Raw genomic sequence first — 27010 nt, forward strand, 5'->3', positions numbered from 1 at the left:
CGTCTTGTTGTGTACTAGGTTTTTGACAAAACAGTATATATCTGTCCTGAATTCTGTTTTCTGAAGGATGGTGGTGTGAGCACTGGAGTCTGTGATTGATTTCTGAGTAACTTGTACTTTATCAAGGAATAGATGTGATTTCTCATGTATCTGATTAACCCTCCCTGTAAGATTACCATCATTTCTATAATGCCATTGGATTATTCTGTGCTTGGAAAGATGTATATCAGATCATTTTAATCAATAGCCTACAAAAGGTGTCACCTGGCTCTGCCTGTGTTATCTATAATATCTCACCCAAAGGGCGTTGTCATTTTTCAAATAACCTGTTTAACTTAAAGCACCTAGGAAATGAAGTTGCCTTTATTTTGAAACAGTATGCAGAACAGTATGTTAGGTGAATAAAATGTATGCTTGTTTTCTGCATGTTACCCTATTAAAAAGAGAGAATACCAGTGTGGTAAAATATCCACTTATCCATCTCCATCACACAAGACTGGCTTGGTAACCCATAGATTGGCATGGGAGCAAGATAAAAGTTGGGTATGCAATAGATTCTGTGCTGGCATAGCAAAATGGGAGCAATGAGGAAGTGACACTGGGCTATCATATAATGTTTTATCCCAGTTAGAATAAATGGGGTGCTGCAGGTAGGCTGGAACAACAGAGATAAACCCAAGGCCATCCTGGGCAAGCAAGGACACATGTCAACAATAAAGTCATACCCTGTTTTGTAATTTAGGAAGCTTTCTCATAATGTTGAGTAACTGGGACATTTGGGATTAATGATGTATCTGTGATGTACTCCTCTGTTGGATTCCCTGAGAAAAATCTTTTGAGATATAAACTAATCATTGCTAACTATTCAGCCATGTAGAGAATGTGTGTTTCCATACTTAAGATAATGAGTCCTACTAAGAGAGAAGAGGTATTAATTCTTGGGAGGGATAATTTTATATCAAGTTTAGACAGTTTTCAGTCACACTAAGCTCCTTTTTTATGGCCAGTTTAGGAAAAATGCTAATGCCTCGTATCCAGACCTGTTTGGAGATATAGCAAGTCAAGCAGAAAAATGCCATTCTCCTAAATGATCATTAGGCCACAGAACACGAAATCTGTCAGGCAGCATTTTACCTGGCATGGATCCACCAAAGAAAACAAACAAATCAGAGTTGGATGTTTTAAGACTAAATAACAGCAAGCCAAAGAAATAGCATTTACATTGAAAAAACTGTAAAGGTTGACAACATCCTCAACTCATTAAATATGATGGGGAAGGGTAAAATATGTAGCACTTTTGCTCCTTAGTGTGGGCTTTGAAGCCTCTCCTTCAATCGTGATTTCACTACTTCATCTCTAAGCTATAGATTCTGCCTTTGCAAAAAGAGAATACCCACCTTCCTAAGTTGTTCCGCGTCTAAGAAAGGTAACATTATGCAGAGCATTAAACATGTAACCTGACACAGAGACACTCTACGTAATAATAGGTCATTTCCCTTCTAAAACGACCCAGATTTCTAGAGGCAACTAGCTATAGGTTGATGCAAAAGTGTTGCAGTTTTTGCCATTACTTTTAATGCAATTTAAAACGCAACTACTTTTGTACCAACCTGATATATTAGGAATAGACAACAGCAGTAGCAGGCATTCGGGTTTCCCATTGTCCTCGGCATTCTAGGGCAAACCACCAAGATCTAATAAGCTGTGAGATTCCAAAAGAAGGGCGCCAAACCTTGGGCTGCACGGCTTCGAACTTCGTTATTATAGAATCACCAGCGTCTTTCTTGGTATGATCTGCGGGCTAGAGGACAAGCCTGGTGTTACTAGCGCGGTGAGCAAGTGGCAAGAGCACCACCTCCGGAGCCACAACTGGGGAAGTACCATGCCTTGCCCTGGCATGACTGGAGAGTAGGGGCCAATGTTAGACTATAAGAGTTGACTAGGATTGATTGCCATAAACACTGGGCCATGGTTAGTTTCCTCGGAGCATTGCAGAGAGCCTCTTTCTCTGGGAGGCCAGCCTCCAGGAGATCAGTCTTAGACAAGTTAACCTTTACCTTTCAATTATCATGGCTTAAATTTTTAGGAACTCTCTTCTAGTATCTGAATGTTCCTTATTTGTAGCACCCTTTTCTTGCTTATGCAAATAAACAAGAAACACCCTTTTCTTGCTACTGTCAATTCAATATCTAATATTTCTCTGAAAATAATAATGACAGAATTTCTTTTTTTTTTTTTTTTTTTGAGATGGAGTCTCGCTCTGTCGCCCAGGCTGGAGTGCAGTGGCGCGATCTCGGCTCCTTGCAAGCTCCGCCTCCCGGGTTCCCGCCATTCTCCCGCCTCAGCCTCCCGAGTAGCTGGGACTACAGGCACCCGCCACCGCGCCCGGCTAATTTTTTGTATTTTTAGTAGAGACGGGGTTTCACCGTGTTAGCCAGGATGGTCTCGATCTCCTGACTTAGTGATCCGCCCGCCTCGGCCTCCCAAAGTGCTGGGATTACAGGCGTGAGCCACCGCGCCCGGCCAGCATTTCTTTTTGCTTGCCTTGAACTTGATCTTTTGTGTTAGTTGTCCTCACATGTCTATTGACTCACAGTTGTTGGCCCATATTTAAGAGTGTGGCACGAAAAACCCTATGTGAAGCCATGAACATGTAGATGAAGTTCATTGACTAAGAACTGGGCCATTTCCTTGTGGAACTCCCCATACCCACATTAATATTTCGGTGTTTCCTTTTCAGCTGATCGCTACCTAGAGAAAGAATATCTAGTATCTAGTCTCATTTGGAAGAACATAGAACTCAACACCAGTGTCCTGGGAGCCTCCTTGGGGAAGGAGACTGAGAATCTCAGCTTCACTATATGAACACTCACTAAATCCCTGCTATCCTCAGTTCAACCTGGTGTCCTCTGGCCCAGAGACCTACCTCTGTATTACCTGCTTAGAAAGTAAAATCCCAGAATACTTCTGGGGTGGAGAGGGTTAGTCATCTGGATGCATGGAATAAGGGAGAGCAAATAGGGACCTAATTGATTTTAAACAGCATCCTCCAGTGCTCTGTTACCTGACTTCCAGTGATACCCGAATTCCCAAATCTTTGGGCATTTTTCTGTAGAGTAAGTCAGACTGTTTCTTGTCTTTCCCCACTGCCAGTTTAGGATTCAGGGTTTCTTATCTGCTAATCATCCAATTGCTTTCCAGTATTTTAACAGTAATACCTCCCAACCATTCTCTCTGTCTTTATAGGCTTATGCCATTAAAAAAAAAAATCCTTGCACTACTGTTTAAAAAAGTTTCAGAAGGTTCCTAGGACTCTAAAAGGATCATTGTGACGAAGAAATGGATAATTTAAGGAAGCCAGCACAATGCCTGACACATAATTGTAGTGATTATTTTTGTTATTTTGTTAATATTCAATCCTTGTAAAATCATCCAAGTTTATAAATTATGTACTATATAGCCAAACAGCATGGACAAGGAGGGCCCGGTGAAATTAATACCTATGTCGTTCACCTTCCCAGTGGTGTTAGGTCATCTATACAACCATGAGCTTTTAGTATGGTTAGTTTCCATTCCATTTCATTTAGAATAACCTTGTAAAAGAAACAGGGATTGAGTGTGAGTGACACCTAACCACTAACATGATAAGCATTCTAAATCTATGTTCAGCATCATGTAAGTACACCCTCATATTGAAATGCAGATCTCCACTACTGGTAATTCCACACACTCCTACTGAAGAAAGAATTGCTCCTCTGAAGTTTGCTACCCCATCCTCTCACGTTTATCACTTCTGCAAAGTCATGCAGCATGCCTCAGGTGACCCTGTGAGGTAAGCAATCTTGCACTGTATGTGGGCATTTGCGCTGATCTTTCCAGAAGCAACCCTTAGTCCTTGCATGATTTCTAGCCTCAGGAGAATTATAAAATAGAAGACAAGTGGGGAAAAAAAAAGGTTTAAAAAGATTCTGTGTTCTTTAAAGCCAGATACTTCTCAGCTAAGCTTTTCTCAGATCTTTCATGTCCCTCAATAAAGTATATTTTTGGCTATGCCCCATAAACTACTCCAATAATCCATTAAGATCGCTGTAGAAATCAGCATAGCAAACTATCAGTGAGCTGGTTTAGTTATTCACCGGTTATTAATCTTCTCAGCTCAGGGTCATATTGTCCTGTCTTCAGCATTTTTCACAGTGTCTGATGATGTTCAGAAAGTTAATGGAGGTCCTGAAATGTGGATACAATGAGCGTGATAATCCCTTGACTTGATGTCATTCTAGGGATCATTTTCAAACTTTGTGTGTTGCCCTGGCAAATGAGCAAGAAAGCACCTGTGTCACTTATCTGGATGTTTGTACACTGCTCTGGCAAATAAATGTCTATGTACAATGATAATTTCCTTTATGATACTTTCACTAGCAACAAATTGTTTTGAGCATTTGTTACCAGTTTTAGTAGCTGTCATTTTTGTTTCTTCTTTAGCTTCCTTGTAAGATTGAGGCACATTTTGTCCTGACTTAGAGGTGCGCGATATTTCTTTGGAGATTCATATGAGCATCTTCCTCTAACTAAATTTTACTCTCCCCCGCCCCAATCTCTGCGTGTTTGGAGAAGTTATCTTTCTCTGAAGCTTCCTGCACTTAGACCCAGGCACAAGAGACTTCCATGATGATGATGGTGATGACGACAGTGATGATAATGATGAGGATGAGGATGGTAATGATATCTTTATTCAAACACTTAAACCATTCATCATGTGATATGCAACCACAGGAATATTACAAGTTAAGAAACAAATTAACTGACTTACAAGTCAAGTAACTTTCCCACAATCAGTCAACTAGTAAGGGGCAGAGCTAAAATTTGCATCCAGATTTTTCTGACTTCAAAACTCAGTTTCTTAGCTACTTCCAGTCTGTAAGAGCAGCTTTCTGTCTAGAATCTGTACACCCTCACCACAAGAATCTAGATAGCTGGTTTTCCTTTGGATCTGCATGGTACAGGCATCTATCTTTACACCTGGAAGAGGTTCTTTTACTTAGGATGTCTGTATTCAACAAAATATCAGTTGAGATCATGTAGGGCATTCTTGACCTTTGCAAGGATTTTGGCATTTACTCTGAGGTAAATGTGGAGGCATCTTTGTTTCTGTCACATTCTTAGTAATAGCTAGCATTTTTTGAGCACTTTTTATGTAGCAAGCTTTATTCTTGTTTGTTTGTTCGGTTTCGTTTTTTGTTTTTGTTTTTGTTTTTGTTTTTGAGACACAGTCTCACACTGTTGCCCGGGCTGGAGTGCAATGGCGTGATCTCGGCTCACTGCAACCTCTGCCTCCTGGGTTCATGCAGTTCTCCTGCCTCAACCTCCCAAGTAGCTGGAATTACAGATGCATACCACCACACCCAGCTAATTTTTTGTATTTTTAGTAGAGACAGGGTTTCACTATGTTGGCCAGACTTCTATTCTTAAAACTTTGCATTGGCTGGGTGCCGTGGCTCACACCTGTAATCCCAGCACTTTGGGAGGCGGAGGTGGGCAGATCACCTGAGGTCAGGAGTTTGAGATCAGCCTGGCCAATATGGTAAAACCCCATCTCTACTAAAAATACAAAATTAGCCAGGCATGGTGGTGCATGCCTGTAATCCCAGCTACTCAGGAAGCTGAGGCGAGAGAATTGCTTGAAACTGGGAGGCAGAAGTTGCTGTGAGCCGAGACTGTGCCGTTGCACTCCAGCCCAGGCAACAAGAGCGAAATTCCATCTAAAAAATAAAAAAATTAAAAAAAACCTTTGTATTAATTCATTCATTTAATCCCCAAAGTATGAGGAATACATTATTATTCCCATTATTAATTCCCATTAAATCTGGGGAATCTGAGGTACTGAGAAAATAAGCGACTTGTCAATACAGTCAGGAAGTGGTAGAATTAAAATTGAAACTCAAGAAGTCTGGCTTCAGTATTCACATTTTTAATCCCAAAGCTAAACTGTTCAAGGAGTCTAATTTTCCAGTATGTAATGAATATATAATATACATCTTATAATAAAATATACAATGAATATAGAATGAGGGTTTTCAAAACTTGGAAATGTTTTAAATCCACATATTTTTGCCTCCTCTTGAGCTGAGCCTTCATTTATGAAGCTGGGCTCCATAAATAACGAAGACATTACTATGTTTGGGAGCATTTGCCGGTAAAATCTAATGATTCCTTTTTGGCTTTCTCAGAGATGCTTCTTGCCATTCTTCTCTTGGATCCTTTTCTTACCTCATAACACTGTGCTTAGTCAGATTCCCATTTTTTCCTTCCCCTTTTTGTGTCTTGACTTCTGCAAGTACCTCTGATTCCAACATATCATGTCACATTCTATCAGAATAAAAAGAGAATTAGGCAAAGCTCATTTATACCTAAACATTGTCAGCCACCCAAACACCTCTTTCACAGTGAATTAAAGTAAGCAATGAGCTGTAGAGATATTGGAATGGAAATCAGTAACTTATAGGGCTTTTGAGCCAACCATACCTGGGTCCAATACCTATTTTCTCCTTCTAACTAGGTCTGTGGCCTCAGAGAATATATTTAACCTCCCTAAGGGAGCCTCAGGTACTTTGTCTATTCAATGATGATAATGATGATGCCTATATCATAGGGTTGTGAAGTGTAGCTGCTAGTGATCCATTCACTCTGCAGATATTTACTGAGCACCTATTATGTGTCAGTAACTGTGCTATGTAGAAAGTATCTATGCAGAATTAGAGAGGCATGTTCTCTGCTTTCACATGCTTATATTTTAGTGAGGTCATAAAGGCAACCATGTAGTACAGATCCTGACACATGGTAAACACTTTCTGTATATAAGGTGCAATGGTGATGAGAGTGATGGTGCTCAACACCAGTGATGGGGCCATCATGGTATCACCACCATTTGCCTAAGAACTTGAAATGGAAATTCCAGTCCACAGGAACTAGGCATCAGTAGGAAATCTACTTGTTTTCTTTCAGTTATTTTTCTCCTCATAAAAATGACCTATCAGATAATCACAAAACAAAAGGGAGAATGTTTGGTCAATACATCCCTAAACAACTTGATAAATATACTACAATCTTAGCTTTTGGTGAGAGTAATAAAGGTAGACACTTTAACAATTTCTTTTAAACACCTACATTAACACTTCTGTTGAAAGGCAACGGGCTGACAGATGTCCAAAAGTCACAAGTTAAAGTAACCTCTTCTAGCACCAAGGTGAATGGTCATCTTTATCCTTAGCAAACAGAGAATAATCTTTTTTTTAAATCATGCAATCCTATAGATGCTGCATTTTCTTTCTCCATGTTTTACCTCCTTTTCGAACCTGTGGTTTAATGATTCTGAATTTGCCACCTTTCTCATCAGTTTCACAATTAATCCTCTGGGTAATTTTTCAGTGACATCTTTTCCTTCGGAATGTGCATTTATGCAGTCCTCTGACTCGAGAAGCCAGATTACCATTGGTGCATGAAGTGTCTTTGGTGTCTTTGGATTTAGCTGCTAGCTTGAAGCATCTGGCAATCGAACATAAACTCCTGTACTTGAGCATTCATGCTCGAACCAGAAATTACTTTGTCATCTCCACTGGCTTTTATTAAGCAGCCAACAGCTGCCTTGGAACTATGACTTACTACAGTGAGCTGGTTCCCTTAGAACATCACCCTCTTCTTACTCTCAAAATAAGTGTCTCTTTTTCCTTTCTTCCCCATGCATCAATATGTATGGCATACTATGGCATCAATAGTAATGGTAATAATAGTATCTCATACTCTGTAGCTCTTTATGTTTTATGAAGCATGTTAAAATCCATTAACTCATTTTGAATTTCATAGTCATCCTGGGATGCCAAATACCATCTCCTCCAAATTACAGATAAGAAAACTACAGCTCAGAGACGTCGAATGACTTGCTGGTGGTTTCATGCCTAATCAGTGCTGTATGGCCAAACCTAGAAACTAGGCTTTTACACACTAAATTGGGTGTTTTATATATTTCATCATGATGACGTGTTTAGCAAAACCTAGGTTAGTATCAGAGAGTCAGTAAGAGAAAGTCCTTTACTCCCTGAGAAAACATCCAGCAACTATTTCTGAGATGAGCTCTAGACCTGGGCTGATTTCCAGTGAACGGAGTCCTGCTTATTACTGGTGCTCCAGCATTGTTTGGGAGCTCCTGCCATGGGAAAATAGCAGGGTATCCTACTGACCGCCACGGTGCCCAAGTGAACATTGCATCCTGCATGAAAAGTGCCCTCCGGGGTTGTAAAAAGTCTCAGGTCCCAGTATGGTAACTAAATGCAAGATAACCTTTCTGTGGAAAGCAAGCATATGATGGATAAGAAATGATTTTGTAAACTATGGAATGATCTACAAATGCAAAGTACCATATGCTTTGCACATCTTGCCTGCTTGAGTAAATGAATGATTTTTCTTATGTATCTCTCTGTGAATATTGGTTTATTCGATGCTGCAGCAGTTTGCAAACTCTGTTCACTCTTTTGCACTGCAGCCCAGAGACACACCCTAGGGAGTTGGCATGTGTCATACAAATAATGTGTACCTATTTTTTATAACCTAGGCTTGGGTCTTGCCTCACTATCTTTCCTACCAATACTGAGCTATTAGATTCTAATGGATAATCTAGGAAGTGAATACATTCCTGTAAACTTTAACAAATTTTATTGAGGAACAGACATTTAAATGTACACACACAAACACACACACCCCTAGGGGTTTTGTTAGTTTTAATTCAAGTAACTAACATGTTTGTGGAATGAGGAAGTCATTAATGTTTTTTGACTAACCAAGACCTAGCCAAAAATCTATTTCTCTTTCTGCCCTTAATCTCTTTCTGAAGTATCCTGCCAATTTTTAATGCTGACTGTTTCTCAATACTTTCAGTCTGTAGTAGTACTAGAGTGCTTCACTTATCACTATGGCAAAGCCTACTTGTCATTTTAGAGAACAGTAAATGTGGATTTGGAAAATGTGGGACTTTGGGTCACATCAGAACTCTGACTTAAATTTCAGGCACCCTTTAGTTGGAAGTGGCAAGATACAGCTTATCTGCAAATGACTGTAATTACAAAGATAGAGCTTGCCCAACAAAGGGTTTCTATTTTAATATCATAAAAACCAAAAGATGGAATGGTGCTCCACAAAAGACTGCCTTTTCACTTTCTAAAAACTCTTTTCTGGCTCTGTATACTCCACTTGGTGTGAATGTCATTTATTAGCATGTGATGTCTTTGTGGAGTAGAGGATTCTGCCGCTCTCTGCTTGTCTGTCTTGCTCTGTTTCTCTGCATTTTCATCTCCTTTTCCTTGTCTCTTGGCTTTAACATTCTTTCCACCTCCATTGTCCTTTATATTAGATTAGATCTAACTTTTAAATTATTTGATGTATCTTTAAATTTTATGTTCCCTGTACCTAATTTAAAAGACATGAAAAGTGGTAAACATCTCTCTGAAAATAAACTAAATTAAGTTGCTTTATACTTGCGTGACCCTCGATTGGTTTTTTTTTTTTTTTTTTCTCTTTGGATCAGCAACTCTCAATAGAGAGAAAAGTTTCCCTATCTCTAGTGTGGAAGATTGGACTAAATGTCCAGTGACCCTCAAACCTGCTCCAGAGAGTAGTTCTTCCTTACAAGAGTGAGTTTTCCAATGATTTGCCTCTTTCTCTCCAAAATGAAAAACAGTAACAAAGTCTTAATTCAGGGCTCTTCAGATTTTCATTCTCCCTCCTTTAAATTTCACTGAATGTGTATATAGGTCTCACTATGAAGCAAGCAATGCAGCAGGAAGAAGAGTCTCTTTTAGTTAAACTCATAATGCCTTACCTAGCTGCACACCAAGGGGGCATTTCAACAATTGCAGGGGTCCTAATATCTATTAATAGTTGCCCATTCTGAAGGGTTTCAGGAAAAAGTTCACTTAGAATTACAGACAAGTCCTCAAACAAGCTAGTCAGTGGTGGACCAGACTATTGGGGGTGGGGGAGAGAGGATTGTTTAAGGTTTTGTTTTGCAGAAAGCTTCATCAATCAATCCTATCTACATCAAATAAAGAGAGGGTAGCTAATATTGTCTACCAAGATATTAATACCTTCTATTTTAAGCTTCATATGCTCCTCGGTGACCTCATCTCAAATCTATAAGCAAACAAAGAAGTACTGCTTTAGAATATGCGAATTATTGCTTCTTTCCCAAGATGCAGTCCTTAAACAGAGGAATCTGAAAACGTGTAGAAAATTGCTGACAGGAGCAGGTTAAACAGAAAAAGAGGGACATTCTCCTTCTGCTGAGGTTTCAGCACCATCTACTGTCCAGAATATTAATCCTTCCCCACATTGCACTGTGTGGAATGGGCACTTGGTTTTTCTTTTGCATGTAATCACAATGGAAGGCATTGTCTTTGGAATTCATTGTCCTTGCCTCAAGGTGTACATTTCCTTTCTTTTATAGTTTAAGTAAATATTCGCTTACTTTTTATCAGTAGATGCAGCCCAATGCCCAGCAGATGCAATCACACATTCCTTTAATCAGCAAATATCTTATTATGCCATTCTTACACATTGACTATGATGAAATTTACTGTATTTCACTGATACTAATGGGATTTTGGGGGACTCTTTTGCTCAGTGAGTCATAAGGGAGAGTTACTTATGTGCAGTCACTGAAATAAACAGAAAACATTCTAATTATTATTTGATGAAAATGTTTCTCCGTGGGTAAAAGATATCTGTGGTTCCCATTTATGATTCTTTTTTATCTTCCATCACAGTCAAAGGCACGCCATAGAGTGATTTTAATTATACCTTGACTCGAAGATACAATGTATTTAATTTGTCATTGAGAATAGTCTTTTCCTAGTCCTTTCAGATTGTCATTTCTTTTGAATCATAAAGAAAGCTTCAAAAAGAAAATGTGAGAGGGCAAATTTAACATATATCCCCCTTCCCTCTTCTGTTATTACTTGCTATTTTGCTTGAGGAAGTATTCTTATTCATAGTGGAAGCTTAGGCACCTGCAGAAAATTCTTTGCATTTAGAAAGACTTCCCAGATGAGAAACCCTGCTACTGAAGCATGGCACAAATCCGAACCCCGGAGGTTTGCTTTCCCTGGTGATGGGTAAAAATAAAAACAAAGAAGTTGACGGTGAATGACTTTAAGACAGATTATATCTTGCTTATTAAAAACAAACAAACAAAAACCTCCTTATTAATCGTTGTGACCAAGTTAGAGACTGGGGAGGCAACCAAGAGCATTGGAGCATCATTAGAGCCGTCTTCATAATTAAATAGGTGCTTTATGCTGCACATTTTGACCAGGCACATCTAATAACTTTGATTACCACCTGACTGCTTGTTTCCCAAGTACCTATACTTGGCCACCCTCCACTGGCTTGTGCATAGCAGTTTCCATTTGTGGCAGTCAAGCTTATTAAACAGCTCTGCTTTGTGATTTTCCCCCAGTCCTTGAAAATAGATCGGTAAGCATTCCACTCAGGGGCGATTTGTAAATTGCTTTACACAAGGCTCCAGTTTGTGCTCACGCCGACTGGGGTCAAAATTTGCCTTGTGTTTTCTTCTGATGTCATTTGTCAAGTTGCACGTGTTGTTCCAAGAACCAGGTCACAATACTATGTGGCTGTGCCTCTTGGTATGAATCGATGAAAAACCTTGACTTGTGAAAGTGCCCTATGCTACTTCTGTGTTCTCTTCTGCCACCTAAAAGGGCAGACTTACTTGTCTTCAGCCAAAATACACTTATTGTTCTTTTTCCAATTGGTTCCTCTTCCCTTCTTCTTAAAGCAAAGTCACATTTTAATTATGTTAACAAAAAGAGAGGTAATATAAATAAGGGTGCTATTGAGAGAACTAGCCTATGTTTTAAAATTGTAAAAATTCTCAATTCACAGACATAGTTCCTCAATGGAAAACAAATCTTAGTGAAAAGTAAATGTGTCTAAAAGAGATCAAATGTGTAAAGGATTTTCCAAAGAGCAAAATTATAAGCAAAGTAGACACTTAGGAACAAACTACATATATAGATGTCTGATATTACGTGAGTGATGATAACCTGAACAGATTTTATTTCATCAGGATATTTCGGCAGTTAAAGCTTATCCCTAAAATCAGGACTTGGAGCTGAGCTCCCTTCCAGGAACCCGGGGCAGACAAAAAAAATTCTACCCAGATTTGAGACCTTTAAAGGACGTTTACCTGTGGCCACAATGGGCAGCAAGGCCACCTCCCAAAAAGAGTCAGACCTGTACAGTATTGGGTGCAATGCCCTTTATTTTGCTATGCCATGAAGTGCAAACCCCAAATTTTTCACATAACCTGATACAGGCCTTTACAGCCACACAACAGGGAGAAGTGGGTGCTCATGAGGAAGAAAAAACTTCACTTATAAGATGAACTCCCAAACCAAAATTACAAAGACCTTGAGGAAGTCTGCCACCATAAGAGACAATCAGCAAATAGAACAAATGGCACCTTCAAAAGTAGCAATAACGGAACCACCTGAAAAGGACTTTTAGCTAAGTATATGTAGATTTCTCAAGGATAACCTCACCAACCCCATCCGTCATTTCCTACTTCCCTCCTTACCTTCCTAACAGAATGGATTTGTTTCTGAAAAGTAACTCAGGAGGAACAGAACAAACTGGAAACTGTGGTGTTTCCATTTGTTTGTTTTGATAGCTCCTTCAAAATGTAGATCCTAATGACCCAGCAGAGAATAGTAATTATAAAATTAATCAATGTTTCTCCCATTTAAGGATGAATTATTCTCTAAAAAGTAAATATAATTTTAAGTAATGTCTTGCTCCTGACAATAGGTATTTTATGAAAGTATTAATTCAGGTTTTCTCCCTGGTGTGAAATGCAGAAACTCAATGTTTAAATTTTAGGGAACTGATACATTTTCTTTATTCATTCTTCTTTTTATAAGTAGCATAAAACTTTAATTTTTAAATGGCATATGCTCTAGAATTAGCGTTTGCCATCTTTTTTATTTTATTGTTCTGTGGAGTATTCATTTTAAATATTTACATTTTAAGTACTAAAGCAATCTGAGCAACCCTCCCTTGCCTGTCTGGCACAGAAGAGTAATCACAGTGAGTGAGGATGCAGAATGGTGAGGTGGGTTGGAGAGCTCTATGGAGACATGGCTGTGGGTGGGTATAGAGGTGGTGGGCAGAGGAGACAGCTGGCAATGTTGGCAGATTGGTTATACTGAACAAAATGTAAGTTGATTAAGCAAATTAGGAAATGTTTTCAGGATAAGATATAGAAATACTTATAGATGTGTAGGTATTATACATGTATACACACATAGATATTTCCCAGCTCTGTTGCTGAGAGGGCCTAGGATCAATGACCCTCAGTAACAATGAGCACATTGGGTCTCCACCTCTTAGTTCTCAAAGCCATCCTCCACTGAAAAGAACCGGAGCTCCCTGACAAAATGACTGATTCTAGGACTATTGCAGGAAAAAAGTATAATGTGAACCTTACTGGACCAGAAAGTAAAGAAACACTTAATGAATAATAGTAAAATGTAAAACATACGAAGAGCCCAACTTAAAAGGACTCCCAATGGCCAAAATGGGGACAATTTGAGCATCAGTGTAAATAATGATAGTAATGTATTACCACCTGTCAAAATAAGCCATGAATTTATCCTAATGTAAGTAAGTATATAAATAAATGGGGGAGAGGGGAACACTCTTCCTTAGAGTAGAATGTCAGCTGATATATATAGAAGGAAAGATAGCAATGGAGAATCACCGTTTGACAACCATCATAAAAGTCACTAATTCAGGAAGGAGCCTTTAATGGATTCTAAGGCTGGTGGGTACAAGTTTGATGACCATCAGGTACTGGTGTAATCTTGGAATACCTCCCCACAAAGTACTCATTACTTATCTATTTATTTATTTTAGTTTATTATTCTTTTTCAGACAGAGTCTCCCTCTGTTGCCCAGGCTGGAGTGCAGTGGTGCGACACTGCAACCTCCACCTCCTGAGTTCAAGCGATTCTCTTGCCTCAGCCTCCCGAGTAGCTGGGACTACAGGTGTACCACACGCAACTAGTTTTTGTATTTTTTTTTAGTAAAGGCAGGATTTGACCATGTTGCCCAGGCTGGTCTGGAACTCCTGGCCTCAAGTGATCTGCCTGCCTCGGCCTCCCAAAGTGCTAGGATTACAGGCATGAGCCGTGGTAGCCAGCCAAAATACTCATTAGTTACAAGGGTGTAAATGGTAAGAATAAGATGGAGAAGCCAGGCAAACACCACCATATATATATATATATGTGTGTATATATGTATATGTGTGTGTCTGTGTGTGTGTGTAGGTGTATTTGTGTGTATATGGTAGGGAGAGGGGTGTGTGTGTGTGTATACGTATATATATATATACACACATGCATATATATATACATATATATATATTTACACACATATATGTATATGGGGAGAAGAAAATAAGCAAATACAGTAAAATATTAGCTACTGAGGAGTGTATATGAAGGTGAAAGAGTTCTTTGTACTTTTCTGGCAAACTTTCTGTAAGTTTGAAATTATTTCAAAATAAATTACTTTTTAAAATCAAGAAAAAAGTACAAAATGTGGCCTTATAAGAAAATTCAGCAATAAACACAGATGAAGGGCTAGTGCTTGCATGGTGAGTGCTGAGTTAGCCTTCAGGCGGATCCTTTTTAAAATTCCATATTCGACATAAGTCTGGATAAATAATAAGAAATACTTAATATAGCTTCCTGATTTATAGTACTTCAAGATTCAAGGCCTTATTTTCATCAGTCTCCCACAGGGCCACTCACAGATCGTCCATAAGTTATCTTTAACCAACTCTCATGAGTAGGAACAGAACTAGGCACCACGGACTTATAAAAGTGTAAGATCTAGTCCGTGACGCCCAGAAAGCTGATCAGTTACAGGGGGAGAAGCAGGACACGTGTAAAAAAGACAAATGATTTTGCACAACAATGCACTAGCTTAATGTCGAAGAAAAAAGAACAGTTAATTCCGATGAGCTTCATGAAAGGATAGGATCACCAGTGAACAGGGTGGCCAGGAAGGGCATGTGGGGAGGTGGCTCGGATTCATAGGCTCTTCAAGACAGTAGGCTTTTTCCAGCCTGGCCGGCCATTAGCAGAACTTGGCATCCCCTCTCTGAGGGAGCCCACCTCCACCTGAATACCTCCAAAAATGGAGATTCATGTTCCTCTGTGGCAGCCTATTTCCCTGTTGGAAAGGTCAAATTAGTAGAAAGTTCTTCCTTCTACAGAGCCAGAATATGCCTGTTTGTAGTTACTCTTTGCTTTCTACTTTGGGGCAATGCAAAATAACCTTAGCTTATCTTCTGCCTATAAGCCCTTCACATATTTGAGAACTGTTGTCATGTCTCTCCTAATTTACCTTTCTCATGCCAAACACTTTCAGTTATTTTAGCTGCTATGGAATTATTAGATCTTTCACTAACCCAGGTATACTAATGTATTAATGAATCCAAAACACATTCCTAGTAAGCTGTAGTCTGTCTAATGCAAAATACAACCAGATTATTACCTCCCTAAATTGGAACATCATGTGTTATTTATGCAACCTAAGATTTCATTCCCTTTCTTTGGCAGCTGCACGGACTCCAAGAGCACTGAAATGCTCAGGTATTATCCATGTGAGCTGCCAGTCCCCCAGCATGTACCTAGTAGCCGATTTTTTAAGTGTAGTTTTTTGCCTTTATCCCTATTAAAGTTTGCCTAGGTGAAAAGGTTGTCCCACTTGAAATCACTATGAATTTTGATTCTCATCTAATGTTTAGGGTATGCCTTTTAGATGTGTGTTTTATGCAGAATTGATACAGTTTATCTTGCACTGATTTTTATTGAAAAAATGGTGCCAACTATAGAGTGTTGAAATTCATCCCTAGAGATGCTACCTCAGGATTATTGTCATCATTAATCAACACTCTTTGCTGTGGCATTTAAATATTATTAAAAATAATTCTCTGACCAGTCCGCTTGTGTCATTTGAGGTTTGCTTGCTGTCTGCTCTTTGACTAGCTCCAGGCCTTTGAAGAATCCCACTTTTAAATTGTCCCTATAAGAACTAATTTAAGGAAAAAAGATACAACTCTACTGAAAGGCATCATCAAAACCATTAGAGTCAAGAAATTTGTTAACAAAAGGGATGTGTCTCCTTCCACAAATGAAGATGGCTGAAACACACATTAAATACTATCCTGATAGGCACCAAGTGAATATCTTGGCACTGTAAATGAAAGATAAATTATACACTAAAATGGAAGGATTGGTAGGGTATCAGGAAAGCAACATCGAAATGGAATTCGTATCCTGTGGACCCAAAAGCACTTATTTTTGCAGATAATAAGAACTATCAGCCAGGTGTGGCGGCTCACGCCTGTAATCACAGCAGTTTGGGAGGCCAAGGCGGGAGGATCTCTTGAGGCCAGGAGTTTGAGACTGACCTGAGCAGCATAGCAAGACCCTGTGTCTATAAAAAAATAAATAAATCAAACATTAGCCAGGCACCAGTGGCTCATGCCTGTAATCCTAGCACTTTGGGAGGCTGAGGCAGGCAGATTGCCTGAATTCAGGAGCTCGAGACCAGCCGGAGCAACATGGCAAAAACCCTGTCTCTACCAAGAATTCAAAAAAAAAAAAAAAAGAAAGAATTAGCTGGGCATGGTGGTGTGCACCTTTGGTCTCAGCTACTCAGGAGGTTGAGGTGGGAGGATCGTTTGAACCTGAGATAGGGAGGTTGCAGTGAGCCAAGATTGTGCCTCTGCACTCCAACCTCAGGGACAGAATGAGACCCCATCTCAAAAATAAAATAAAATAAAATAAAAATAAAATACTAGCTGGACATGGTGTTGCATGCCTCTAGTCCTACCTTGATGGGAGGATTGCTTGAGCCCAAGAATTTGAAGTTACGGTGAGCTTTGATCATGCTGCTGCACTCCAGCTTGGGCAACAGAACAAGACCCTGTCAAAAAATACAAAATATAAAACAGCGTAGTGTTTTAAAAAATAGAATCCTTATCCAATGGACCCCAAAACACTTCATTTTAGAGACAATAAAAGCTATAAATCAGAAAGTCTTTCCACCAACAGTGAAAGTGAGAATGTAATAAGGCTTGGATAAGTGTTGTAATTTATACATCTAATTGTGGATCTGATTATTAATTGAGTAGTTAATATTATTAAAAATAATGGTTAATAATTAACTCTTCCTCATGGTTATAATCCTTAGAACAAAGCAGTTAGTTTGCCTTTTGTCATTTATACGTTATAGAAAACACTGTAGAAAGTAAAAGAATTTTTTTTTAACTCTAGGAGAATTAAGCACTTGGTAAATATATATATTTTAAGCATCAGTCCTCTGGAGTTCAGAATTTATCATTCTACACAGTATGAACCAACCACAAGTAGGAAAGTTTAGGGATGTTGTTGGTCCTATTCATTGTTGCTATTTAATTACATCCAAATCCAGCCATCAGTTCACATCTTGAGTTCTAATTGCCTTTGAGAGTTCTATGCACAGAACAATAGCTGAAGTGACTCTTCAGAACAGAAGTCATAAATATAGGTTCTTCCTGATCTCGATGAATTAAAACCAAAGGAGAGGAGACAGTTTGTTTTGCAGGAAGCCATCTGTTTGTTTGTATACAGGGTTTGTATTCAAATTTTACGAAATTAATCAAGTAAAAAGCATCAAAATTCACAACACAGAAAACAAGAGTACTGAACAAACATACACTTTGAGAAAACCAAGTCGCTAATGAGATTTTGAACCACTTTAGTTTAATCTTTTCTTGTCCCTAGGAGACCTCTCTGGTACGTGTACAGTGCATGACGTTGCATTGATTCTTGCTGCTTTAAGGCTCAGAACATGAATCCGTGACAAGTGCTGAGTTAATGAATCAGCAGCTGTCAGCACAACTGCACCAACATAATCCTTGATTCAGGGAACTTCTCTGGTCCTTGGTTAAAAGACAGCTAAGTTTACCAATAATAAAAATCTGTCCCAGATCCCTACATGTGCACAAAGAGGTGAACATTTCTTTAGGAAAGAAATGTCATTCAGAAACGTGAGCCAGAATTTCAAATGGCTCTAGGCTTTGGGGTATGTGCCAACTCCTTGCTGCTAGCCCAAAAGTTGTCAGGAGATAGGGAGACAAGACAGTTTTAGGGACTGGAGCCTGGACATTTGACTCCACACTCATAAGTCTGATGTGTAGGCTTAGAGCTAGAGCCACCATTTTAGGCATAAAATCATCACTGCTTGTTACCTGTCTAAGGCAGTAACTACCTGACACGTGCAGTGAAGCCCTCTGCAACCATCTGCACCCCATGGCAGAAATTCTTTGAATTCCTCCTGCGTTTGAATATCTTCAGTTGACTACACATAAGAGTGTAAATTGCTGTATTATGCCCTTAGACTTAATCTCTGCATGATTTGCATGTGGACATCATGTTTTCAGTGAAAAGAAAGGCAGAATCGCACAACAGACAATATCTTAATGACTGTTAGACATCAGTCTGCTCATTTGTTAAATAGGGATGATAATAGTACCTATTTGTTAGGAATAAATGAAATAATCCATGTAAAGTGCTTAACAGTGCTAAGGGACTCAGTTATTATGAATGTTCTTATTCCTTCAGCCTCTGTTATATGTGTTATCCATGTAAACACAATCCATGCTTGGCGGATAAATCAAGAAATAAATGAATTAAAATGAAAATCTAAATTGCAGAATCAGTGGGCAGCTGTTTAAAGTAGAACTAGGCAACATCTTTATCAAATAAAACCCATAGAGGTATATCATTTTAGCCTGGGATCTGTTTCAGTCTTCATTTTTTCTTGAGGAAAATGTAAATTTAAAAACGTCAAATGACATGTTAAGTCAAAATGGGGCTATTCCTTGATGTTTGCTTAGAGTAAGATTTGTACTTACCTCTTTTCCTCATTAAAAAAAAAAAACAACTTCATCACTATCTATTCCTGATGGTAAGTGAATCAATATAGCAGATTTTTATTATATAGTCCTCAAAAGTCTCCGTCTTTCAAATCAGGGGTTTTCTATCCCATTACCTCTTTGCTGGCAGTACCTGTTGTTCACTTCTCATTTCATGGACATCACTCATTTAACAGTGACTAAAAGCACATTAATCTACTTATCATGATCTTTTCGTATTTTTAGAAAACAGCAAAAGTATATCCCACTACTAGATTATAACCTATTTAGAACAGAGATTTCCCTTTTGTAACTGAGAGATTTTCTTTCTGTAGTTGGATAAAAGGATAGAAAAAATGTTTTAAATACTCTCTTTAAAGAGGAAATTTTAGCATGGGTTATCAGTAAGTAAGACTCACAAAAATTCTCCTATCAGATATAATTTCAAAATTCCCAGCGGATATTTTAATCCAAGAGGTTCTCTGAGTAAATATTTATATACCTCACAGCCTGAAATGCAATCCCATGACTATGGGAGAGGATTAGTCAGTGTTCTTTTATTATTTGGTTTGGTTTTGGTTTGTCTTCTTTGTAATTGTTTGATTGGCTCGGTTTGGTTTAGTATGTAGAAATTTCTGGAATATGGCCTAATTCATAATTTTATTCTTTAGGCATGTATATGGCCTTTACATTGAATTCAAACTGCTTCTCACTTGTGTACTCTCTGACACCATTTATGAAATCATGTTGCAGAAAAATAAGGCACTATGTGTGTGAATGTAGTTTTGGAGTTCATAAACTGTCTCAGCTAAGCAAGCCCATTCTATTCCCAGTTTAAACTATAATGTAAAGGGTGAATTTCAAAGCGAATTGATGGTCCTTATTTTAAAAAAGTAATATACCTGTATCATTTTGTCAGTGATGTTATTTATGATTTCTAAATAAATAATAAACAGCATTATTTATGATTTCTAATTATAAATATTAGAAAAATGTCTAATAAAATTTGCTAAAATGCCAGCTAGTTTCAAAATGGTTAAAACTGTAAGCTTAAAGCAGATTATAAAATTATGTTGACAAAGGAATAAACATGCCTATATAATATTGAGGAGAAAAAGGAAAATCGTATTTGTCTCATTTTTATAATGGTGTAAAACAAAACAACTGAAAAACTGTGAACCAAAAAGACTGGGGGAAATTATACCACCATGAAAATAGATGTTTTATCTGGGTGGGATTTGTTTTTCTATTCCTTCTTTTAATTTTCCTGAATTTCCTAAATTACCTGTGCTAAAACATTTATTACTTTTACAATAGAAAAAAAGAGCCTAACAAACTTCAAATCAACATGGATTTTTCCTGTTTGCACTCAGCTGAAATGTAGCTTTCTAGTGAAACTGGAGAGAGACGAAAACCTTTTGAAAGAGGCAATTCAGAGCAGGCTGCCAGAAAGTAAGCCCTTCCATGGGCATCTTTAGAGATCTCACCTCCATGCTCCCTGGCTGAGTTCTGTTGCTCTGAGAAGGTTCACATAATGAGTGTTTTCATCTTTTCATATTAAAAATGACCTCCTGGCCTGAGTCTGAGCTTCCCAGATGACTGAGGTTTGCTGGTCACAGCCTCAGAAAAAATAAAGCAAAATTACTTAGTATTTCATCCTGCTCTTGGAGTCTACATTGTATTTCCACACAAGCTCACAGACTTTGTTGTTGTTATTGTTTGTTTTGTTTTAACTCTCCAGATCCAACAAGGGTAATGGTACCCCCTTCCAGTATGGATGTCACTGTTGGAGAAAGTATTGTTTTGCCGTGCCAGGTAACGCATGATCACTCGCTAGACATCGTGTTTACTTGGTCATTTAATGGACACCTGATAGACTTTGACAGAGATGGGGACCACTTTGAAAGAGTTGGAGGGGTAAGTATTAATATAAAAAACGGACTCAAACTAACTTGTTTAGACCAACTTAACAATATATTTAAGGTTACTATTTTAGAATTTTGTTCAAGTAATCTTATGGCAAGAAACTCTTGCTTAATTCCTGCTCCTTTTTGCACAATAAATGCGGCATCACTCATTGAACAACCCTATATGGCAGGACTGCTCCCTAACTGGCACCAATCCTACAGGCTAATTATTCATTCCTGTGTGTGGATTCGATACTAAGGCTCACAGGCATTGGATGACTTGCCTTGGCCTCATAGCTACTGAATTGTGGAACTCAGCTTAAAACTTCAAATCCCAAACTCTCTGTCACATATCATATCATATATCCTAGAATCTGATCAAGAAAATAGCTTAAGGATAGTTTCCTTCTGTTTTTAGGCTGCTAATTAAACTCCCTTTGACCTTGTAGAAGGCACGTCATTGTGAATTTAGGGTTTTCTTTCTTGAATTTGAAAGTCTGATGGGTTTATTTACTATCTCCAGGTAATTTGAATTCAAAATGATTGGATTTTCAAAATGCCTTCCTTTCCATAACGGTATATTATCATTGAACACATAACAAGAAGAGGTTAAATCTGGGAACAATTCCTATCTATCACAATCATTGTCAAAAAACTTTTTTCTGCTCTAACGCAGCTCTGTGATCCCATTGACAATAAAGATGGACTCCGGCTGCCATTTTTATGAAGGAGTCCAGCCAAAACATAGCAGAATACAAAAATGGGGCCCTGACTTGAAAAGCTCTCCCCACTTCCTAGGCTGCTATAAAAATCTGTCCACCCCCTTTATGTTGAGAATAAGTGGCCTAAAGTCATCCATATGATATAGTGAGAGCATATTTTCCACCCAACTACAGTACTAGCCCTGTTCATCACAGTCTTACTACCTTTATCAAACAGGGTTTTTGCAGTTGAGTCACAGAATGCCCAAAACAATTTCAATGACTGTTGTCTCAGTTCTATGCCAAGAGTGGTATCTGATTGGTACAACTTTAGATGGCACAGGAAAGAAGTTAATTCGTTACATCAGTGGATGCCTGGGTTCACTAGGGATTATCTCTTGGGACCCTGATTGAGAAAGGCTGGATGAAATTGCCAGCGTAAACCATTCTGGACCTCTTTCACATGGTTCAGCTTAATAACTTTGGCTGAGTGAGAGAAATATTAACTACTTCACAAAGACACTGGAGATATTGAATATCCTGAGGTCTAGGAAAGTACGTAGCCCAATGTCTACCACAAAAGAAGTACTTGATAAACTTTAATGGTGGTATTAATTGAAGGAAGGGTAACATTGATTGTAATAACAGGAAAGTGTAAATCGAGAACATTCTTCATAAATTAAGCAGCATGTTCTCACATTAAAACCAATTTCTTGGGCAGGAGAGATATTAAAAATGCTAAATCTCAGAATGGCGCAAGCACCAACCAATCAAAACAGATGCCCGACCAATCGAAGTGGACGTCCTACCATTCAGACACATGTAGCCTTTATGCCAGAATGGTGCCAGGGCTAAGGCAGAAACAGGGACACCTAATGAAGTCAAACACTGATGACCACCTTTTGTAAAGACAGCTGTCCGTAGAGCTGCTCACATTCATCTTTCATATGGGAAATGTCTATCTCCTCTGTTAAACTAGTGCTAACACCAATCAACTCCTGCTGAGAAATGCATAGAAAATTAAGGACAGCACGACCACATGTGAGATCTAAGTGTACTAGCCACTAGGATCATTAATGTCTGTGGAGTCAGGACTTGATAATAGAAGAGATAAGCAAGCGCAATTTTGAAGTCAAGCCTATTTCAGCTTCGACTTCCTGGGTCAGCATGGTGGAAATGATGGTTGGTATAGAGTTAACCTATTGAGGTTTTATAAAAGTTATTATTTCATTGTCCTCTGATACCCCCCATCCCCACCGAGTATTCTGTCAGGAACACAACATACTGCAGTGGTGGAAAATAAGCAGATGCTGTTGTTTTCTTTGGTAGGAACATAAAAAATGTAGATCTTAGTTAATAGTTGGGTCTGGGTGACTTCAAAGGGAAAGAGAAAGTTATTGTGGTCTGCTTTGATGAGACTCTTACCTCACTCCTGACTCTATTTTTTTCTTTGTTTCAGTTTTACTTTAAAAACACAAATCCAGTCAAAATGTGTAAATAACTACAGTACTTCTGAACCGCAAAATCAAAATTTTCTATCAATAGGTTGCTGTGCTCTGAAATATCCAGGCTACAAGTTTCTTTGACATTTAAGCCCTTGATGAATAAAGTGAATTAGATAGATGGTATAGGCATTTCCCTAAGGCCAATGTGGCTTCCCACCTTCCCTGCACACATCCCCTGGGGCATATTTTTTATTTAAACCTGTATTCAAAGTCCCCATATGTGAAATTTCTTAGGTAAAGTATCAATAATCTTAATAACGATGATGATAATAGTGATAATTCCTAATACTTGCAAAGTGCCTAATCATTTATCAGGTACTTTCTTATATACACTTGACCCTTGAACAACACGGGTTTGAGCTGTATGGGTCCACTTATATGTGGATTTTTTTTCTACCACACTCAGATTGCAAATACAATATTCATGGGATGTGAAACCCACATATATATGGAGGACTGACGTCATATACTCGGGTTCCAGAGGGCTGACTGCAGGACTTGAGTATGTGTGGATTTTAGTGTACTACGGTCCTGAGTCCTGAGTCCTGAGTCCAATCCCCTGTGTCTACCAAAGGATGACTGTAATAGCTCCTTAATCCTCACAGAAATCTTGCCAAATAGGTTAACAATTATTTTCCCATTTTATTGAGCAATTATAAGGCTTGATCCGTAAACAGTGGCATCTGGATGAGAAGCCAAGTGTTACAAACAAAAGACGTTTTGGGTTAAAATACCATAGCTTTTCCTGAATTAGATTTAACATCTTTGACATGTCTGTTTCACAAAAAAATGGATCATGGCTGTCAGTAATACCAGTTTAGAGTTAATCTACGCTTCAAGTTTTCAGAAGATTTTCACGTAACACAGATAATCTCATTTGATTTTCACAACCTAGCATGAAGGTCAATAAAGGTCTTTTGAAAGTCAGTAAATCAAGGCCAAGAGAGATTAAGAGATTTAGATGAAATCACACAGCAGGAATCAGCCCAAGACAACTAAGCACCAAAACTGTAGCTCTTCCTTCACTCCATGCTTTGGCATCTCTTCTAATCCTATTTCTAATTGGCAATTCTCTCTCTTCCATTATCCTGTGGATGTGACACTCTGTACTGAAACGATGGAGATAACCAAATACATATTAAATCTGAAATAGAATGAGGATATGGTCTTTCCGGATGCTAGTCTAGTGTTACTGTTAAGAACAGGGACTATATGAGTTCAAATCCTGGCTCTGCCATTTTCTAGCTACGTGACTTTAGGCAAGTCTCCTAACCTCTTTGTGCCGGAATTTCCTCATCTGTAAAATAAGGATAACAAGAATACCTGCCTCAGATGACATGTGAATATTTAGTGAGTTTAATATAGGTAAAGTACTTGGAAGCTGCCTGTCATATAGTAAATACCATTAAACATCATCCACTACTATTGTCATTGGAGGAATAGCAACAGAAGAGTCTGTGTCAATTTCCTGTTGTATAGTTTGGAATGGGAAAATGAAGGAGGGCCAATATACCCTAAATTATCTTGTCATCCATTACGGGTTTAGAATGAAGCGTAGCTTTTCAAATCTGGCCTCTAGGGTGGTCTCTTCGTCAAGCTTTGGATTAACAGGGCTATGAACCAAACTCCAAGGTGTAGCAGTGTTCTTCAGGTAAAATGCTGCCTTTGTGATAGCCTGTGGAATCATCTCCTCACATTTATTAAAAGTACTGTGCTGGCGAATGCTGGAGAAATATTTCTGGGGCGCATAGACATCCAAACCAGGATGTAATTAGTCCTATTCATCTGCTAATCAAACATGCATTTGGCATTTGGAAAACAAATTAGCACTGTTCCACACTAGGTGATGCAAGATTTCCTTGGAGAATCTGGTCTTCTTAATCTTTTAATTCCAACCTGGGAGCAATAACAATGCTGGCTCTAAGAAAGGGTTGAGCAATAAAATGCAGATACTTCCAAATGTGGGCTTGCTTCTATTTTCCAAATGCAGAGTTCTAAAGTATCAGAATGCCAACCAAGGCTATAGGCTGAGGGCATTTCTGAAGAAACTCACAAAACTAGATCAAGAGCCACCGTAGTACATAGGACTTATGTAGCATGTGACTTACGTCCTTCCAACATGGGTGGCAAACTGCTCCGGAGACTGAGAGAAGCCAGACACCTGAGGTCTTGTCGAAGATGTGTTCTGAAAATGTCGGTGTTCTTATCTCTCAGGCAGGCTCACATATTTTTAATAGGCCATGGCTTGCATCACTAATGTTTTCATCAGCCAGTGTAAAATAAATCCATTAGTCACCGTGTCCTTCATGTGATAATGATATTTAGAGCTCATTAAAAAGTAATTGTAGCCACTTTCCCCTACTTTATCAGCAGGATTCAGCTGGTGATTTGATGATCCGAAACATCCAGCTGAAGCATGCTGGGAAATATGTCTGCATGGTCCAAACAAGTGTGGACAGGCTATCTGCTGCTGCAGACCTGATTGTAAGAGGTACTGGATTTTGTTATTGTTGTTCTTGAAATATTTTCATGATATCTACTGTAGCGCAGAGTTCCAGAAACCTCAGTGGTTTAGAATTATGGGAAAAAGTCAGGCAGAAGCTCAACATTGTAAACAGTGGCTAACAGTCCACAGAAGTTTCTGGTTCATATACAGTTCCTCAGTGCGGGTTGTCAGAAAATGCACCAAACACATCCAGTAACTTTACACTAAAAGGATAATTGAGTAAATCGAGTACCCTATTACGGCTGTTGGAGTTGATATGACCTTCTAGAACAAATTTAGGTGAACAAAAGCAGATAGTTTAAAGAGGGATTAAACTCTCCCTTTTTATGTTTCATCTGGGCTAAACTGAATTAGTATCCTAGGCCACTGGTATAACAGCAGCTTAAGTAAAATCATCATCAGGTTTATCCGAGTTTCCTTTTTTCCCTAAACTTCACAGTGCTGTTCGGTTCCTAAAATAGGGTTTTGGGAGAGGACACTTCCTGACTGCCTGGGATGTAGTAAATGAGCTGAGAGTTGATGTAAATACTAACATTTTTGAGGTTCTCTTGAATATTATCAGCATGACCTAATTTGGACCTAAGAGCTATGACCCCCCTGGCTGAGCAACACCAACTGAGTACATTCCAAGCCTCACCAAACCAGTTGGCAAAGGAACTGTAAATGGACTTTTAAGAAATATTTTTAAATGAAAATTAAAATCTTCACAAACCAGTGTACGTACCAGAATCCAACCTATGCATGCTCAGGGGTTTTCTATAGCATTAAAATAGAGGCCAATCCAAATATCAAAATAGTATCTTAGCTAGAATCTCCTTCATCAGAATCCCTAACTGTTGGTGTTCAGGCATCTTTGGCCGGCTGGCAGAGTGCATAGCAAAACTTTGAATGCAAGAAAATAAAAATTTAGGGTGTGAGCATTGGAGGCAGGGTTAATCTGCATGCACAGAGAACAAGGTATTATTGGAAGCCATAAAGAGTGTTGCTATATCCTCTAGGCATAATGTAAGGGGGGAAATGTGTGGGAGTTAGCAACTTAAACTAATTGTGAAGAGAGGTTCAAGAGAAATAGCGATTCCAATGTGTCTGCTTTGTTCCCCTTTAAATTGCCTTTAAAAAAACACCGCATGTTCTCAGTCATAGGTGGGAATTGAACAATGAGATCACATGGACACAGGAAGGGGAACATCACACTCTGGGGACTGTGGTGGGGTGGGGGGAGCGGGGAGGGATAGCATTGGGAGATATACCTAATGCTAGTTGACGAGTTAGTGGGTGCAGCGCACCAGCATGGCACATGTATACATATGTAACTAACCTGCACAATGTGCACATGTACCCTAAAACTTAAAGTA

The 27010-nt window shown here is 38.8% G+C and overlaps 1 protein-coding gene across 5 annotated transcripts in view; it reads left to right on the top strand.

The window, feature by feature from the left end:
• The window catches only part of CNTN4 (contactin 4), a 960931-nt gene that overhangs the window by 908048 nt on the left and 25873 nt on the right, over positions 1 to 27010 (top strand). For 4 of the 5 annotated variants that reach the window (XM_019024764.4, XM_055383681.2, XM_063703559.1 and 1 more), the window contains 2 exons: positions 20778 to 20953; positions 25520 to 25640. In XM_019024764.4, the coding sequence (XP_018880309.1) occupies positions 20778 to 20953; positions 25520 to 25640 (297 nt within the window). The remainder of the gene's footprint in view (positions 1 to 20777; positions 20954 to 25519; positions 25641 to 27010) is intronic. The other variant, XM_063703561.1, reaches the window with a different exon arrangement.

This window comes from Gorilla gorilla, chromosome 2, assembly GCF_029281585.2.
Source record: "Gorilla gorilla gorilla isolate KB3781 chromosome 2, NHGRI_mGorGor1-v2.1_pri, whole genome shotgun sequence".
NCBI lineage: Eukaryota > Metazoa > Chordata > Mammalia > Primates > Hominidae > Gorilla > Gorilla gorilla.